Raw genomic sequence first — 20292 nt, forward strand, 5'->3', positions numbered from 1 at the left:
TGGATACATCTAATTATTAGATTGTTGAGCTTTTAATTTACTTTTATTTTTAATGTTCTTTTCTTAATACTATATGTTTTCCTAAACTCTTAAGCCAGTTTATAATTTATCAATGACATAGACAATCAACTTTCAAACCAGACTACAAAGTTTTAGAGAAGTACAATAATGTGTGTGATGAGTATGTACCAACTAGCTCCCATCCCCTAACACAGCAGCAGTGCCTAAGCAACCCATTGTCAAGACTGAGTGCTGTCGTGGTACCAATTATCAAATAGTAGTCTTAGCCTGATGCATTTTTTTTTCACTAAAAATTTACCTTCAGGTTATATTGTGTAGTGTGTTGTAAATTGTTTTGGAGCTGTATTCTTTTTCAGCTATGAAAGCTACAATGTTAGACATTGTCTACTGTATCCTTGCCAAACTAATAAAGCCTAAATGCATAAATGTTATACTCATGTTTTAACCACCCGTCACTATCATGTTACACCCCCTTCTGGTTCAGGCCATTTTGTAATTTGTGCTGTGATAGTATGGCTGACAAATACGTCATCATGGAACACTGTACTCAAGTGAATTTTACATAATTGTTCGAGACTGACAGAGCTTTCTATTGTGGTATTTATTAACCACTGCTTTTTCTAATTTGTTACTATATAAAGGAAAAAAGACAAAATATATTTTTAAAAAACTGTTTCAATTTCTACTATAAAACATATTAAATACAAGTGCTAGGGCACTAAAAATGCCCCCAAAATGATCCCTCTTTGGAAAGTAGACACCAAGGTCAACTTATTTTTTTGCATGGTGGTATTAAGGTGGTTAATCTAACCCTGACAGGGTCACTGCCACTTTAAATATGGCTTCAGCAATCAATGAGATGTCAGAATGACCCAAACCCAGATGTAAGCAGAGTCAGACATGAGAATGCAGCCCCAAAGTGCGGTGTGACCTTTTGTCTGGCCTCTGAGGAATAAACTACTAACCCAAGGACACCTACATAGCATAAGGGGTGAGAGGCCTTTGTGGTAAACTTGCTTGCTGCTGCTTAACTTTGATGCCCCCAGGAGAATCTGCCCAGTATGCTTTGGGAGTGTTTCCTTGTGGATTACAAATACTCTCACTTTAAGAGTAAGTTTACAGGTCCCACCACCATTCAACTGTTCTTCCACTGGCCAGTGGTATAGATAGGACCTAAGAAGAGTAGATAGGCAATACAATTCATTACATCTGCTGGTGTTTTCTTTTAGTTATTTCTCTATTATATTTTATTACGCTGTTGTCAGCCAGGTCATTTTAACTTATTGGCCCTGTTCATTCGAAAAGGCCTGTTACAAGTGATAACAGGGAAAATGTGCCATTGACTCTGTGGTCTTATCCCTGTTGTTGCTGTAACTGTCTAAGCTGATTTTCCCTTTGTAGGGCTTGTCCTGGCTCTAATAAAACCCCTTTGCATCAGGGGCAGACTGACAACTCATGGGGCCCCTGTGTCCTTGCCCAAACTCAAAACTAGCTTATGAAAAAGGTACCAGTTGCATCTCATGGGGCCCCCTACTGACCCCGGGCCCTCGGGCAGTGCCCGGGTTTCCAAATGGTCAGTCCGCCCCTGCTTTGCATCGTTACTCGTCTGTCAGTGAGCATATGTTTCATATCAGAGTAGGTCAACACTGAGAGATGGCAGAAGGACCCAACAATCAAGTGCTTCTTCAGAAGTTCAGAATGCCTGAGATTAGGAAGGATGTTACAGCAAGGTCTACCATGGAGCTCCATCCCAGGGGTGTCTTCCATTTCTTACATGAAGGTAGAGCTAGAACTCAAGTCTGGGTTCTTTCTTGCCATTTTTAGTTAAGAATGGCAACCTTCCACCCCTCGCTATGTCCTTTATGGGTACTTCCCTTCTACTTGTCATTTGTCCCTTGTGACTTTGGGATGAAACTTTGGATCCCATTTTCAGGGACCATTGGTTTAACTCTTTGGAGGTAATTTTACTCTAATTCACCCTCAAGTGGTTCTTCCCTAGTAAGCATTGCTTCTGGGAGATGAGTGTCTGCCCTTATACCCCTTTGAGCCTGTATTGGGATCAGGTGAATTAGACCAAGGACTAACTTCTGCCCTAGGGCAATTTCTGATCCTCTCCTCAACCAGGACATTGTTCTTCATTCACTCTGTCCAGGTCCAGCTCTCTTTTTTGTTTGAATGCGGTTTAAGCTGTGAGTCGCTATCTCTTAGCTACTGACTACTTTTTGGTCTTCCCACATGGAACCTGTAGTTTTTCTCATTCCATCATTCTCCGTGCTCCAAGCTTTTGGTTATAAGGATCCGTTTTCTCCTTTCCCTGTCAAGACATACATATTTGGCCATGTGAGTGTTTCTTGATCTTATAGCAGCAAGCACTGGCTTCCCAATTCAGGTGTACCTCTTGGTCTTCAGTTCTTACAATTTTTCTACCAGATGCAGGGTGCAAGTTCAGCTTCAGGTGTAAGGCCCTTCAAGAGGCTCATGAGCTTCAGGCAGTCCCCAGTTTTTCTACCACTCGCACTGGGCTTTTTACCAAAGGTGAACAATTTATCTGATCCTCAAAAGACAAGAAAGAAAAAAAAAGATTTTTTTTTAATTCACTGTAAAATCTTTTTCTAGGAGTTCATTGAGGGACACAAGTCCTACCCCTATGTGCTATTGATCATGCTCTCGTTACTGCTTTGCTACAAAACATAGGGGAGGTTATCCTAAGCTGGCCTACATTTTTTGTTTTGTCCAATCCTCCTGTAGGTGCCAGTATAACCCCCAGGTGGAAAACTTCCCATGTCCCTCAATGAGCTCCAAGTAAAGGATTTAATGGTGAGTACAAAAATCCTACTCCCCTTTTTAAATAGCTTTGCAACCCAAGCAAGACATTGGGGGAGATTTACTAAAACTGGTGCACGCAGAATCCGATGCAGCTTTACATGGTGGCCAAGCAGCTTCTAACTTCAGCTTGTTCAATTAAGCTTTGGCAATAAAACTTGGAAGGTGATTGGTTTCTATGCAGAGCTGCCCCAAAATTTGCATCATGCAGTTTTAGTAAATAACCCTTCTGAGTCAAAAACATGTATCTGTAGGAATATAAAGAATACTTTTTCTTTTCCATTGCATTGCTTACGGGGAGTAGTAATAAATGGATTCCAATTTCTTTTCATAATTTTTATTAAGTTCTGTGATAATTTTGATACGGATTTTATACATGTGGTTTTGCACTCTGCCAAGTAGTAAAATCTAATATTGAATAGATCATCATTCTCTTCTCATATATCTCTAGATTGGATATTACGGCTTTGACAGTTGCTTAGGCTGTCAGAAGTGTAAGTGCAATGCTGCTTCCATAGACAACAACTGTGATCCCTTAAGTCAGCAGTGCAGATGTAGACCTGGATCAGGAGGTCTGAAATGTGAGCGATGCAAGTCTGGATACTGGAGTTATGGGCCATCTGGCTGTCAGAGTAAGTGCCAACAGAAGCTAAGCATGTCAAAGAGGGTTATTGCTTAAATCCAGCCAAAACTGTAGATAAACACGTTTCAGGAGCTCACTATATTTTTGTTAAAGCTGTGAGGGAAATGAGAGGAGACATGATATAATATAATCCAGGTTTACCACCCTTTTTGACAACTTCAGTTAAGCAAATTACATGTTTTTAACATGAAAACAGTGTCCAAGTTAACATTTCTGAAGACTCCATGCCTATATTTGGTCTCCTTCCTGTTTTTAGGACTACATATGAGCATCACCTCACTGCTGATAGCCATTCTAAACTAACATTCCCATATTAACTCAGATAAATACCTACCCCTTCATCTCATTCAGTATCAAACGCTTACACTGTAAGCCTTATTTTAACTTTTAGCTGTTGTGTGGGAACTCATTGTAGACATATTTCAGGTAACTATGTTAGGTGAACTGAAAGAATTTTATGACATTTGCACAAATGAAGTGGAAAGGTGTATAGCTGACTCTGTTAGTAAAATGAAAGCTAAAGATTTCATTTTGGACAGGTAAACACAATTGTGGGGCTTGAATGGTGTACACATGATCTCTAGGCTGTGGCTAAAGTGAGGCCACAGGACAACAAATGAGTTATTTCCAACACACCACCTATGCACATTGCATTAAAACAGGTTTAATTTTTCATTATTCCTCATTGGATAAATTAGAATGAATTACATCATGCAATCACAAGGAGCAGTAGGAGACATGGAGCCTACAGAAAGATAAGTGCCACTGAACACAAATCCTGGAGGGGTTGTCATATCAATACTGACTTCAATGATGAGAAATATTTCCTTCCACTGACATCAATCACATTGATGACATTGAAATCTCCGCAATGGGAACCAGATGGAGAAAAAAAAATTGACTGGGGTTATAATCTTCCCTTACGCTATCCAAAATGATAAAAAAGAAAATAAAGAAAAAAAAGAATAAAAGCAAGAAATTGGGAAAAACCTGTGCAATTTCCCCCCCAAAAAAGTTGAGACAAACACATGAAAGTTTGATGGTGTGCAGTTTCCAGACTATTTGTGATCAGCAATGTAAATATTCTGCACAAGCAAGGATCACCAAGACCCTCGGTAATTCACAATTATGTTTATCTTTTGTCTAAAGTAGTTATAGGAATTAAGAATATACTTTACACATTTTTAGAGAACCTGCTAGCTTTCACTAAGTAAACATGTTGTGCTGTGTTGACACAAAATGATCATTGTCTGCACTCCCCTAACTAGGAAGGCAGTAATGGCTGAAGAATTGTGCCAGAGTAAATGACTAGATTTAAATCCATAGAACTGGATGCATTTTGGTGTCGTAGGACTTTCCTGGTAAATGCAAAGTGCACCATTAGCAATTATGTCAGCCAGGGCTGCTGTTAGAAACCACGGGGCCCCATACAATCAACCAGACAGGGCCCTGCAAATCCCCCCCCCCCTCCCCAAATAATAAAATGTGCTGTGTCTGTGCTTCAGTTATGAATGAACACCATGTGTGATTGGTAACAATCACTCATTGTGTTCATTCAGGAAAGGAAGGGGCTGGTAAATGTGACATATTTAGACCCTTCTCCTATTCTCCATCCTGAAGGATCCTATTGTGTGCTTGTACCTGCTGGTAGGAAGGCGAGGAGGGAAGATGGCAGCACTGCAGGGGTGGGGTCACACAGGGGAGCCTGGGCAGCAGGGAAAATGTATGGTGCACAGGGAGAGTGATAGGCGTGGTAGGGAGGCAATTACTTGAAAAAATTCCCTGTATGGCTTTCTCTCAGCAGCTGAGAGCCAGTGGAAGGGAAAGGAGAAAAAGCCAGCTTTAAGCTGCTGCAGAAAGAGCCATACAGGGGATCGGTTCCAGTGATTGCCCCCCCGCTGATCACCCTCATGCCCACATCCAATTCACCCAGCTGCCTGTGTCCCCCTGCTGGCCGGGACCCCGTACAGGAGGACTGGTGATACCCCCTTATCCACAAGCTCTGATGTCAGCTTTATAAAAGCAGAATATCATAACTTTCCTAGAAGTCAGCCATATTTGCATAGATATGGCTGGAAATTGAAAGCTCTCTCCAGGACTTTACCAAAATAAATTAGTTTGCACCAGAGTATTAAGGGTTACAGTATGTATTCTACAGGTAGTTTTAAATAGGACAGCTTTCCTTTGATGTAGATAATTGTCATATTTGGCCTTACCAAGTCTGCCAGAGCCCCATCCAAAATGTCCACTTAGTTTTGCATACAAAAACTGAACTATTACATTAAAGCATCAACAAAAGCATATACACTTATTAATCATGATAGCTGAACAAGAATTACTGTTGCTATGGATGCTCAACCAACAATTGGAGGACTACAGGTTGAGCACTCATGCTATAAAGGATATATTTATTTTCAATAGTAGAATTGACTATAGTTAAATTAAGGAAAATTCCACTCAAAGTTAAAAATTAAACATTGAGATGTACATATATTTCTATTGACTTTTAGGAAGAGAAAAGAAGTATTGAAGTAAGCAAAACTTCTTGTACACAGGACTTTAAAGCAGAACTACCCACATGGAAGAAAAATATATTTGAAATATATTTTTAAAATATTCTTCCCAAATATATTGATATATATTTGAAATGCTGCAATTTTGGCAATATTCAATATATTTCATTAAAAAAAAAAAATATATATATATATATATATATATATACTGCATGTTGAAATGCATTTTTATTATAAAATATATCAAAAATATTTTTAAAAATACATTTCAAATATACTGTATGTTTTTAAAAATAGAAATCTACATTTTTAGAATGCATTTACAAATAAATGTAAAAATATATGTTAAAATTACTTTTTTATATGTTAAAAAAAATCTGAAGAATATATTCCTGCCAGTAACACACCTGTGTTAGAGTGCCTACACTCTAGATGGGGGAGCACAGAAGCACCTTTGGATAGCAGTATTTTTATTCTTGGGGGAGAGGAGTGTTAGATATACTAGCAGATTTAGATATACTAACAAACTGAAGCCACACTCCAGATAAAACTTTCTAACCAAGTAGGCTCCCTTCATGCGGGGATCCACTTGCCCAATGGGGGATCTGCCCGCTGATCATCACTGAGCAAGTGGATGACAAGTCCGTGTCCGCTCAACTTATGCAGGATGGACAGCGGACACAGTCCGCTGTCCATTATGGGCTGTCGGATGGAAATGGACCGCCTGTCCATTTTCATCCGACTATCATCCAATCTGCCAGATGGATGGGGAACGGATCCCCATCCATCTGTTTTTGGTGGAAAGGATCGGATGCAGGCGGATGTAAACGGACACATCTCATCTCATTTTACACCCGCCACTCCATAGAGAGCAATGGAGCATCCAATCAGGTCCGCTTGAAAAACGGACAGGCGGACCCAATTGGTCCACTCTTGTGAAAGGGGCCTTACAGCAAGTTTTTTTCCTTTTGGGATAAAGGTTTTACATATGTAAATAAAAAAATAAAACATAAAAATGCGCCACATTTTTATGTTTTATTATTTGATATATTGTTGCCTGCAATATTAAGGCTTCTTATTCTTTATTGATTGTCTTACTATCAGGGGGTTTCATATATATTATAGCGCAGGATTGTATGTTATATGTAAATAAAAGCTGATCATTGTAAGCACTCCTGTTAGTGGTAACTGCTACAGATGCAGAATGGCTCGCTCTGTTGAAAAACAACAGACTTACTGGCCAGTTCACTTGGTGAAAATAATGGACTTAAAGCCCAAAAACTCTGATGTAGCCATCACATCTAAGAATTAATATGCTGCAATATAATAAATGTTTGTTTTTGGATTTAATACCGCTATAAGGAGGTAGAGAAAAAATTCAGAGGGGTTGTGTGCAACTTACATTTATTAGATAGACACTTCCCTCTGCCCCAGTGTACAGGTAAAAAGGTCAAGAGTACCCTTTATCAGTTCATCACAACTGTAGTGAATAAGTAAAAACATTTTTAGGGTTTTTACGCCAAGCCTATATTTATAATCTTTTCTACACTTTAATAGAAAAAAAATCCTAGAACAGCAAAACGCTGGTGTACCACTGTTGTAGCTAATGAATATTTGCTGCTATTTAGAATTCACAGTTAAAGCAATTCACATAGGTCTATCACTTTACATAGTGATGAGAAATGCACAGATGTTTGACATTCTGTGCAATCTTAAACATGTGTATGTCTTTCCTGTTCTAGAGTAAGTTACTCATTTTGTGTATAATTATTACCCTGTTTGAATGTCTTCTAGAATGCAACTGTGGTGGTGGACCATGTAACAATAAAACAGGAGAATGTCTATTAGAGGATCCTGATTCCCCAAGTGGATCAGACTGTTCATTTGGTAAGTTGTAAAGTAAAGATAAAGACTGTTTGTATCTTCAAAGTCTGTCTTCAAATTTATATGGAAGAAAATGCAGTCAAGGGTCACCTAGAGAATAATGCATTACTCAATATCAGCTGTTATCCCTATTTATACCTTGATTTATGGTGCAGTAAGGGTTAGAAATATAAAACAGGAAAGACCACAGGAAGAATATAAACCTGTGAAATATTACCTGTGATTTATTACAGCAAACTAGAGAGCCTACAGCTTTTTAAACTGATTAAATACAGAAGCACTGTCAAACTGAAGCCTTTGAATAATGTTTCCAAGTTTGACTTTTACTACTGTTTTCATTCTTTTGGTATACACACTCAATCCATTCAATATATCTATATATGACATATGTATCTTGTGTATATATAAATATATATATATATTACTTTCCAGATATCAATAGACTAAATCAGGGGCGGACTGACCATTTGGAAACTCGGGCACTGCCCGAGGGCCCGGGGTCAGTAGGGGGCCCCATGAGATGCCCCTGGTACCTTTTTCATAGGCTTTTTTGAGTTTGGGCAAGGACACAGGGGCCCCATGATCCCCTATTGCCCAGGGGCCACATGAGTGGTCAGTCCGCCCCTGGACTAAATAGACCACTAGTAGTGCAAAAAAAAGTGTTGTGCCCTGGAAGGTAAAAATATACTAATATACACAAACATGAGTTCCAGAGTTAATGATCTCAGTCCTGGCATCACTCAGTGTTTAAGCACTCTCTTGAATGTGGCTGTAATGTGAAGGTGTTCAGAAGAATGGTGTGCTATGTTTTGCTTTGCTATTCTGTATAATCTATGCTGAGAGGGCTCACAGAAATGTGTAGCATTGAGCAAAAAGGTGAGGAACACTTTTATACTACACTGCTCAAAAAAATTAAAGGAACACTTTGAAACACATCAGATCTCAAAGGGGAAAAATATCATGCTGGATATTTACACTGATATGGACTGGGTAATGTGTTAGGAAGGTAAGGATGCCCAACTTCTGATGGAAATGAAAATGATCAACCTACAGAGGACTGAATTCAAAGACACCCCGAAAATCAAAGTGAAAAAATGATGCCGCAGGCTAGTCCATTTTGCTGAAATTTCATTGCAGCAACTCCAAATGGTACTCAGTAGTTTTTATGGCCCCCTCGTTCTTGTATGCATGCCTGACAACGTCAGGGCATGCTCCTAATGAGACGACGGATGGTGTCCTGGTATATTTCCGTCCAGATCTGGACCAGGACATCACTGAGCTCCTGGACAGTCTGTGGTGCAACCTGGCAACATCGGATGGACTGAATCATGATATCCCAGAGGTGTTCTATTGAAATTAGGTCAGGCAAGCGTGGGGGCCATTCAATCGTATCAATTCCTTCATCCTCCAGGAACTGCCTGCATACTCTCGCCACATGAGGCCAGGCATTGTCATGCACCAGGAGGATCCCAGGACCCACTGCACCAACATAGGGTCTGATAATGGGTCCAAGAATTTCATCCCGATACCTAATGGCAGTCAAGTTGCCATTGTCTAGCCTGTAGAGGTCTGTGCGTCCCTCCTTGGATATACCTCCACAGACCCACTACCAAAACGGTCATGCTGAATGATGTTACAAGCAGCATAACATTCTCCATAGCTTCTCCAGACCCTTTCAGGTCTGTGCACATGGTGAACCTGCTTTCATCTGTGGAAAGCACAGGGCACCAGTGGTGGACCTGCCAATTCTGGTATTCAATGACAAATGTCAATCGAGCTCTGTGGTGCCGGGCAGTGAGCACAGGGCCCACTAGAGGATGTCAGGCCCTCAGGCCACCCTCATTAAGTCTCCTTCTGATTGTTTGGTCAGAGACATTCACACCAGTGGCCTGCTGGAGGTCATTTTGTTGGGCTCTGGCAGTGCTCATCCTATTCCACCTTGCACAAAGGAGCTGATGGGTTAAGGACCTTCTATGGCCCTGTCCAGCTCTCCTAGAGTAACTGCCTGTTTCCTGGAATCTCCTCCATGCTCTTGAGACTGTGCTGGGAGACACAGCAAACCTTCTGGCAATGACAGGTATTGATGTGCCATCCTGGAGGAATTGAACTGCCTGTGCAACCTCTGTAGGGTCCAGGCATCGCCTCATGCTACCAGTAGTGACACCAAACGTAGACAAATGCAAAACTAGTGAAAATCAGTCAGAAAAGATGAGTAGGGAAAAAATTGTCAGTGGCCTCCACCTGTAAAACCATTCCTGTTTTGGGGGTCATCCCATTGTTGCCCATCTAGTGCACCTGTTTTTAATTTCATTAATACCAAAGCAGCTGAAACTGATTAACAATCCCCTCTGCTACTTAACTGACCAGATCAATATCCCTGGAGTTTAATTGACTTGATGCTATACTCTGATTAAAAGTGTTCCTTTAATTTTTTCTGAGCAGTAGATATATTAAAACTAGATTTCAAGTACACTGTTAAAAATGCTATCCTCAAAATGTAATGTATTTTTTTGTTAAAATTTTTAATTTGATAGAGTCCACAAATTACTGAATAAAGTACAATATTGTTTTCTCTTATATTTTATATTGGTGTAGCACACTCCTAGATAGGTGCTAGGTTAGGTAAATGTAGATCCTTAGCTCTCCTGTAATCAGTAGAGCTGCTTGTGATAGCTCTGGTCTCCTCTGTGGGTTTAACTGCTACCCCCTGCCTTCTTGATGGCTCTGGAAAGCAGTGGGCTGGGAGAGTGTAATTTTATAAGTGCATTTGTATTCTTATTCTGTTTAGTAACAGTTGTTTTACCTGCACTACCTAGGATTCTCTGTTTGCTTTATTATGAACAGCTGGTTTTATTGCCTTTAGATATACGCAAAACTAGCAAGGATGAGTAGCTTGCCCTAGGATTGGTGAAATGCATGAAAATTTGATCCGTGGTAGTGTACTGAGCTATGACTCATATTGTCTTCCCACCACCACCCTATCTTCTTGATTCAATTATTTGTCTACCTTTGCTTTACTGCTTGTATTTGACAGCCCTACCTCTGCTTGTGATGCCATCTGTCTGCATGCTGCCTGCCTGATTTTGCTAGTTCTACAGATTGCATTTCTGCCTAGGAAGTTGGCAAATTGCTTCAGTCTTTTATTTGCAAGCTAACTGTTGCTTTCTGAGGGTTACAACCTTGTGTACAGCAATCTCTATATGCTTGCCAACGTTTGTTGGTGAAGTACAAATGTTCTTTAGGGTCTGCCAACCACTAGTGGCATAGTCTATAGTCATTTGTGTTATATACTGTGGTAAATTATTACATATGCCTGTAGATTAAATAACCCAGTTGTGTATTTTGCCCCCAAACAAATCTAAAGAACATTAAAACATAGGACAGAAAAATTCAAAAATCAAACATTTCAGTAGAGATGCTGTATTAAATACAGCAATGAAATAGCATACAAAGTGTGAAATAGAATGAACTGTTAACTCTGCTTGTGGTGTCTCCATCTTAACTATGTCCAGGGGCAGACTGACCATTTGGAAACTTGGGCACTGTCCGAGGGCCTGGGGTCAGTAGGAGGCCCCATGAGATGCCCTTGGTACCTTTTTCATAGGCTTTTCTGAGTTTGGGCAAGGACACAGGGGTCCCATGATCCCCTATTGCCCGGGGGGCCCCATGAGTTGTCAGTCCGCTGCTGGCTATGTCCCTTAAATTTTACAAACAATGTCTGCAGATTCTTCCATAATTGACCCCGACCATCTGCCCCAATAACTCCATTTGGTGCAAGCCAAGGCTTGAACACGTTTTAATGGTTCCATCAACTGTACACATGGAATATCTCTTAATCCTTCCCTCTACTTAACAGGAGACACCTGGTATCTTCAACTCAGACACACTGATGAGTCTCAGATTGGCCAATGTGATGTAGTTTTTTACTCATCTGCATTGGAAGCTGTTTTACTCCAGCCCAACTGCAATTGATCAATAGAATTTATGGCACCCTACTACAGGTTTTGAGTGAGCAGGACTTATATGTCCTCTTACGTTGGCACAGTTACAATATATCTGTGAGAGAAAACTCAGTACTTTTATTCTTTTCAAAATGGTCAAATTATGTGCCCCCATTTGCTATAAATTCCAGGCTCTAGTAGAAACATCCTACATATGGTCTGAGGATGCTCTAAAAGTGGGCCTTTTTAGTTATCTGTCACTGAATTATTTGCTCATAGATTTCTAATACCCAATATCTGTAACCCAGAGTGATGTCTTTTTGGTATTTTTAGTGATATGGATTTAGATACCAATAAAAAACTTTGTATACCACCGTTTCCTTTTTCTGTTAAGAAAACAATAGTCCAACATTGGATGTCTATTGAAACTCTTGATATCAATGCGTGGAAACATTAAATGAATAATATGTTTCCCCTCTACAGTAGAATAATCTTAGAGGCCAGGGGATGACTTACTAAATTCAACAAAATCTGGGGTGACTGGGTTTCCTATCCTGAAATTGATAAAACACTTTCTCCTGGATTGGATTGCAGTTAAGTCTGAAGTTAACTTCAGTTATTTCAAAACTGATCTTACTGTTTTACTTAAAGTGTAACTTTAGGCAAAACCTTTTTTAGTTTTGTTGGAGGGGGGAGGGATTAGAACACCTGTCAGTTTTTATTGCCATCTGTACCTCCATTAGGGAGATTCACCCTTTCGATTTATCCTGTTTACCATTATTATTGAAAGTGAAAGTAAAAGAAAATCCCAAATTTTGGGTTGACATCAGGGCACTAATAGAGGGGAAATCTTCCAATGGGGACAATAGTTCTGGTGACACTGGGATTCCCTCACTTTAGAGGGATCTCCTTTCACTTCCTGTTTTGGCTATAGGACAGGATATGAAGGGAAATTTCCCCAATGGGGCAATGATGGCAAAGCTAGCCTTGTTACTTCACATAACTATTGTTTCTTGTTTATTGCTTTTGTATGTACAAAAACAAAAAGAAAATACACCTAAATACTTTGTCAAGTTATAATGCTGTCACACGTTTCTGTCTACAAAATCCCAATCTTTTGAATGTGTTGATATAAAATAATATGTACATGTGTGCCTTACTTTATAAATTACAGTATTAAAAATGTTCTATATGCTATACATAAACATATTGTTCTGTACATATACTGGAGCTAAAAAAAATTTCTCCTATTTTACTAGATTGTGATAAATGTATCTGGGACCTAATTGATGACCTTAGAATCAGTGATTTACTAATAAATGAAACCAGGTCAACAATAGGGAATATATCCACTGGAGTGGCAGTTAACAGACTTCTCAGTGGCATTAACTCATCGGTCATTCTATTCACGGTATTGATTCTGATCATTTTTACTTTACTGGTTTACAGTTTGCCATTGATTGCTGTCTTGGTAATAATATTTCTAATGTAATATCTCATAGCAATGCATTTAGTGAAAAGAGTTTCTTCAAAAACATTATGAGAAAAGGCTTGGCCTATATTCATTCCAAAAAGGCACAACATACTTTGTGTCATACTGATATTGTATCTCACCAGTCATAGATATACAGTACAAGCACCAAAACGATATAATAAAAAGCAAAGATTATCATCTCATTCCAAAAGTTGAATATACAAAAAGTTACATAGTTAGTCTGGCTGAAAAAAGACAAAAGTCCATCCAGTTCAACCATTAAAAAAAAACAAAGTTAAAACATTATTTACAAGATTACATATACAATGTAAACATTACAACACTATTTTATTTGTAAGTGACCTGTTTCCCCCATACATATAAATACTTGGGTAGATCTTAAGAGTCACTTTATATTTTAGGGGATTTCTATGGACAGAGGAACTTTCTCTTTGCTTTTAATAACTATAGGTGGTGTCAATAAAATTCATAGGCATTGTGTTGTAATCACCAAGGAAAAGTATTAACCATGCAGAGCAAAAGAGATGGGGCACACAAGGATGGATTTAAAACTGGGGCTCAGGGTTGTAGGTTGTTGTTCTTTGATATAATCTCATCTAAACATTGCTTGCTCTGGTGGCTTTCACATGTATCACTAATGAGATATGATCTTCTTCTTTTGGTACCATAAAAATCCCACACTGTAGAAACCTTATTTGCATGTACTCATGTGTAAGGACAAGTGTACCAGTCATATCAGCCTGTATCATGTCCTTTTGGCTGCCTTTGGAGTTCTGCTGATATTGCTATGATGTATTTATAAATGCAAGTAGATATATATCATTGGCTTCATTAAGTACTACATACAGTATATTGCATTAACCTTCTGTTTTGTAAACATACTACAAAATGTTATCACTTCAATTGTATCAATTAAAGGAAAAACTGCAAGATAAGAAGAACCAATCATTGTTTGAAGATTTCCAGATTTCTAACATTGAAACAGAAGTGGAACTCATTGAAGCAGAAGTCAATGAATTTGCTGAGAAGGTTAGTATAATATAGACTTCATACGCTGTTTTCATATTAGTACATTCACAGGTAATTGCTTGATTTACTAAATTTTTAAGGTTGCTTCAAAACTCAACCAGAATAATTTTCATAGCCATCAATTGAATATACTGTATAAACATAGGCTGCTAATAATAACCAATACAAATTTTTTAAATATATATATATATATATATATATACAGTCAGGTCCATAAATATTGGGACATCGACACAATTCTAACATTTTTGGCTCTATACACCACCACAATGGATTTGAAATGAAACGAACAAGATGTGCTTTAACTGCAGACTGTCAGCTTTAATTTGAGCGTATTTACATCCAAATCAGGTGAACGGTGTAGGAATTACAACAGTTTGCATATGTGCCTCCCACTTATTAAGGGACCAAAAGTAATGGGACAATTGGCTTCTCAGCTGTTCCATGGCCAGGTGTGTTATTCCCTCATTATCCCAATTACAATGGGCAGATAAAAGGTCCAGAGTTAATTTCAAGTGTGTATTTGCATTTGGAATCTGTTGCTGTCAACTCTCAAGATGAGATCCAAAGAGCTGTCACTATCAGTGAAGCAAGCTATCATTAGGCTGAAAAAACAAAACAAACCCATCAGAGAGATAGCAAAAACACCAAAAGACCCGAAAGACCACGGAAAACAACTGTGGTGGATGACTGAAGAATTCTTTCCCTGGTGAAGAAAAACACCCTTCACAACAGTTGACCAGATCAAGAACACTCTCCAGGAGGTAGGTGTATGTGTGTCAAAGTCAACAATCAAGAGAACACTTCACCAGAGTGAATACAGAGGGTTCACCACAAGATGTAAACCATTGGTGAGCCTCAAAAACAGGAAGGCCAGATTAGAGTTTGCCAAACGACATCTAAAAAAGCCTTCACAGTTCTGGAACAACATCCTATGGACAGATGAGACCAATATCAACTTGTACCAGAGTGATGGGAAGAGAAGAGTATGGAGAAGGAAAGGAACTGCTCATGATCCTAAGCATACCACCTCATCAGTGAAGCATGGTGGTGGTAGTGTCATGGCGTGGGCATGTATGGCTGCCAGTGGAACTGGTTCTCTTGAATTTATTGATGATGTGACTGCTGACAAAAGCAGCAGGATGAATTCTGAAGTGTTTCGGGCAATATTATCTGCTCATATTCAGCCAAATGCTTCACAACTCATTGGACGCTGCTTCACAGTGCAGATGGACAATGACCCAAAGCATACTGCAAAAGCAACCAAAGAGTTTTTTAAGGGAAAGAAGTGGAATGTTATGCAATGGCTAAGTCACTCACCTGACCTAAATCCGATTGAGCATGCATTTCACTTGCTGAAGACAAACCTGAAGGGAAAATGCCCCAAGAACAAGAAGGAACTGAAGACAGTTGCAGGAGAGGCCTGGCAGAGCATCACCAGGGATGAAACCCAGCATCTGGTGATGTCTATGCGTTCCAGACTTCAGGCTGTAATTGACTGCAAAGGATTTGCAACCAAGTATTAAGAAGTGAAAGTTTGATTTATGATTAATATTCTGTCCCATTACTTTTGGTCCCTTAATAAGTGGGAGGCACATATGCAAACTGTTGCAATTCCTACACCGTTCACCTGATTTTTATGTAAATACACTCAGATTAAAGCTGACAGTCTGCAGTTAAAGCGCATCTTGTTCATTTCATTTCAAATCCATTGTGGTGGTGTATAGAGCCAAAAATGTTAGATTTGTGTCGTTGTCCCAATATTTATGGACCTGACTGTATATATATATATCCAGTTTGGCTCTGCATATCCCTTTATGGACTGAAGCAATTTTTACATTTCATTTATGGGTCTATGTATTTGCCATTAACCTAAGGTAACAATGTGATATATATATTGTTTTATTCAGTAAGAACATGGGATTCTTTTGCTGGTAGTGTCTTGAAAACATTTTTTTTTCTTTGCAGTCTATAAGCAAAAGGTCCAAAACAAACATAATTTTACCAGTATTAGTTTTGAACCAACAAGCATTCCTGTTGATAAGTGCACATTTTATTCTATAATTTCCCCAACACTAACATTTTGTTACTATTAGGCTAGGTTCGCACTTGCCTGCAGTCTGCGGGCTAGTTGAGGGTGTAGGAATTGTAGCTGTTCCCACACCCACAACCAAATTGCACTTCTCTTACGGGATGCGTGGAGCTGTCTTTCATTCTGAATGGCATCTCCACGCATCTCAACCCACAGCTCATTTGCAAGTGCAGGAACCACAGGGAAATCACATGGTCAAAAAGACCATGTGGTTTCTAAAACCACTTTTCTAAAAAGGTGCATGCACCTTTTTCCTTTGGGAAAAATGGGCACAGCAGCTTATTCAATCAAATGGGCATCCATGCCTGAGCAAATGTGGGCCACACTGCCTGCAATAGTCTGAACATATGCTTACCAAGCACAGCAAAGTTATTTACAAATTGAATAAAGCCTTTTTTTTTAAATTTTGCACTTTTTTTAAAATGTGTCACTAGCAAAATTAAGCAACAAACAAAGGAAAATTTAAAAAAGAAAGTTCAATTATAAAAGGTAAAAAATCAGCATCAATATAATAGATAAAAAGGGAAAGAAATTAGCACTGATAACGGTTAGCTAAAGAGTTGAAGAGGAGTTCCAGCCCCCTAAAAAAAATGTAAATTAATATTAGGGCACTTACTTGTCCAAGAATGCAGTGGTGTCCTCACCCCAAGCCTTTTCTTCAATCGGCTATCAGGTGCTGGTGCCACCATCTTGACTAAGGGAAGATGGCAGTGAAGCCTTGCAGCTTCACAATCACTTTCCTACTGTGCATGTGTGAAGCTGTACTTTGTGAATGGGCCGCAGTTTTCTGGGACCTGTGAAGTGTTAAGGTTTGCTGCAGCACACTGAGCTAAAAGTAGAAGCAGGTATCTTTCAAAACCAGTTACCTTCTCCCCCCCAAAGGGTGCCAAATGTTGCAGTGGAGGGGGGGAAGAAGCAGGCAAGTGAAGTTTCCCCTATTTGGTGGAGCTCTGCTTTAAGTAGGAGCATTTTTTTTTCACTGTTTTACTTTTTGACTTGCAAGGTTCTTTTAACTGACATTGTATGCAAATCTAATGTAATCCCTTTGATCTGCTATGAATGATCCAGAGAAGTTACAGTGAAGCAATAATAGCATTGCCTTATTGTACAGTAACTCTTTTTGACACTCCCAACACTGTTCTCTGGGTCAGTTTACACAAGAGCAAAAAAACTTCTCCTGTGTAAAGAAAAGTCCTGGCTGTCCTATGCAGCTAGGGAACTTCAAGGCAGGAGGGGCTGGGCATACTACACATGTCCAAAATATTAAGATAAAATTTGCAAGATGAAGGGCACTTGCCTGACTGCATTGTGCCAAGTGTAAAATTTGGTGGAGGTGGGATTATGCTGTGGGGCGTCAGCATACCAAGACATTTTGGACAGTTTCATGCTCCCAACTTTGTGGGAAGAGTTTGGGGATGGCCCCTTCCTGTTCCAACATGACTGCGCACCAGTGCACAAAGCAAGGTCCATAAAGACATGAATGAGCGAGTTTGAGGTGGAGGACCTTGACTGGCCTGCACAGAGTCCTGACCTCAACCCAATAGAACACCTTTGGGATAAATTAGAGTGGAAACTGCAATCCAGGCTTTCTTATCTGGCATCAGTGCCTGACCTCACAAATGTGCTTCTTGAAGAATGGTCAAACAATCCCATAGACTCCTAAACCTTGTGGACAGCCTTCCAAGAAGAGTTGCAAAGGATGGTCCAACTCAATATTGAACCCTACAGACTAAGACGGGGATGCCATTAAAGTTCATGTTTGTGTAAAGGCAGATGGCCCAATACTTTTGGCAATAAAGTATATATATATATATAATGATATTTGAATAAAACTAAATATATATAAATTATATATATGGTATATACTTAATTAATAATATAATTATACAGGTGACTCAACAAGTAATCCACTGTAAACCTATAAAAGAACACTAGCACCTGCACCATTTTGAGCCTTCAGGCAAAACCTTTTTACATTTTGGATTGGGCAAGGGATAGAGATTGCTGTCTGGGTCCCCTCTCTTTGTCCTGTTGACCATTGTCCCTGAGAAAGAAAATGGGGGAAAATCTAACATTTTTGAGTTATCCCTAGAATATGACATGAAATATTTCTGTTCAAGGGACAACTGTCTGAGAGAAAAATTTATCAACTTAAGGAAATTTCCTCTAATAGCTGTTACGTTTCTAGGACAGAAATTTTCCTAATGGTACACAGACAGCAAAAAATAAACTAGCAGGGTTTTTAACCATTATACTTACCAGGGGGGTTTAACCCTTCCCTACTGTAAAGAATAATGATTTGTTGTATTTTGAGCCTGGCGGGGGAAGCTGAGGGTGGACTTGGTGCCTACCACTCATGGCCAGGACTTCACCGTTACACACTCTATAAAAAAAAAAAGTTGTGGTTGTACGTACACTTTAATATTTTAACTTAACTGGGCAGCTAGCCCAGAAATATGTGACACAGCAGTTACGTAAAAGTCAAATACCTCCTTTTATGTACAGTGATGGTTTCTTTTAAATCTCTAGCTGTCAATTTAAGTAGTTGCTTTATGATTTAGTGTATTTTCATTGGTTAGTTTATTTATTATTAAAAATATATTCAAGTAAATATTGTAACATAATTTGTATGTCATGTGTATGTTCACAGCAATACATTTTGAATATATGCCTCCATGTGATTAATGTTTAATGTGGTATCATGGGGGGGCAGTATGCATCCAGCTGTGCATGGAATGTACTGTGTACTTTTACGGATTATGACATTGTGAACTTATGCTGACACTGGCCATTTGCAGGGAAATCTTGCAGAGATGAAAGGCCAGCTGATACACAAGGAAACTATGAAAACGATGAGCCATGCAAAGTTAACTGCAGAACAAGTTAGTGACATAGAAGATGAGGTTAATGGTACGGAGCATATTTTTTTTTATACTGTTATTTTAGTTTGTATCGTTCAGCAATATGCAAGAAATGAATTGTAGGTCCAGAGGTCATGATTACGGAAGCATCCCCGAAACACAAGAACATATTTCAGTGTTATATTTATTTCTGAAAATATAACATTACTTATAGGCTACTCAAACCCAACATTAAATAGCACATGGCAATATAAGATAACAAATAATCACAAATTATTTTAAAACACATTAAAACCTTCTTATTATGCTTCAGAGCAGCGTACAAAGTGCAGTAGCTTACTACAATCAAATTAAAATAATATTTGAATCATTCTGTGAAATTAGTTTAATAAATTGTAGTCTGATTGGTTGCAATGAACAGTGCACATCATCTCTGCTCTATACACATACTCAATATACTCAGTTATGATTTTAGATTATGTTTGAGATTATCTGTGAGAAATGTAACTCATTTCTATCAATCTACACTTCTAAAATCTCAGAGTTGTGCACTACTGTGCCTCTATTCATTTTCTAGTCTGTGCTATCGATACCACACGTACAATGGGTGGACTACAGGAGGTGAAGCTTTCAGCTTGTCTGCCATACATGTCAGTGATTTGTAAATTGTGTATGCCACTCACCCCACTAGGCACCCCTGTAACAAGCATTGGGAGACGGAAATAGGTCACCTGCTTGGAACACAATTTGCATTAAAAATAGTTTTTTTTTCTTAATTGGCCAACACCATGTTGGGGAGTTGACAGGATGGGGGGTTAGGTATTTTTTGTAGGTGAATCTGGGCTGTAATGCAACTCTGCCACTATATTAAAACAAAGGAACTGCTGTCAAATACAAAGTGTGGACACCGAAAAGTGCCTGGAGATTCCTGCAATAGTCTTTATATCCTTAACATTATCCCAAAGGCTGCATTTTAAAGAGAAAGCTGTG

The 20292-nt window shown here is 39.0% G+C and overlaps 1 protein-coding gene across 1 annotated transcript in view; it reads left to right on the top strand.

The window, feature by feature from the left end:
• LOC149457556 (laminin subunit alpha-4-like) overlaps positions 1-20292 on the top strand; it is a 148210-nt gene that overhangs the window by 62517 nt on the left and 65401 nt on the right. Inside the window, exons 7-11 of the mRNA XM_089683540.1 lie at positions 3296-3476; positions 7795-7887; positions 13085-13236; positions 14239-14349; positions 19240-19351. Of these exons, the coding sequence (XP_089539666.1) occupies positions 3296-3476; positions 7795-7887; positions 13085-13236; positions 14239-14349; positions 19240-19351 (649 nt within the window). The remainder of the gene's footprint in view (positions 1-3295; positions 3477-7794; positions 7888-13084; positions 13237-14238; positions 14350-19239; positions 19352-20292) is intronic.

Source organism: Staurois parvus, unplaced genomic scaffold (assembly GCF_062004578.1).
Source record: "Staurois parvus isolate SC_StPar_1 unplaced genomic scaffold, SC_StPar_1.0 ptg000314l, whole genome shotgun sequence".
NCBI lineage: Eukaryota > Metazoa > Chordata > Amphibia > Anura > Ranidae > Staurois > Staurois parvus.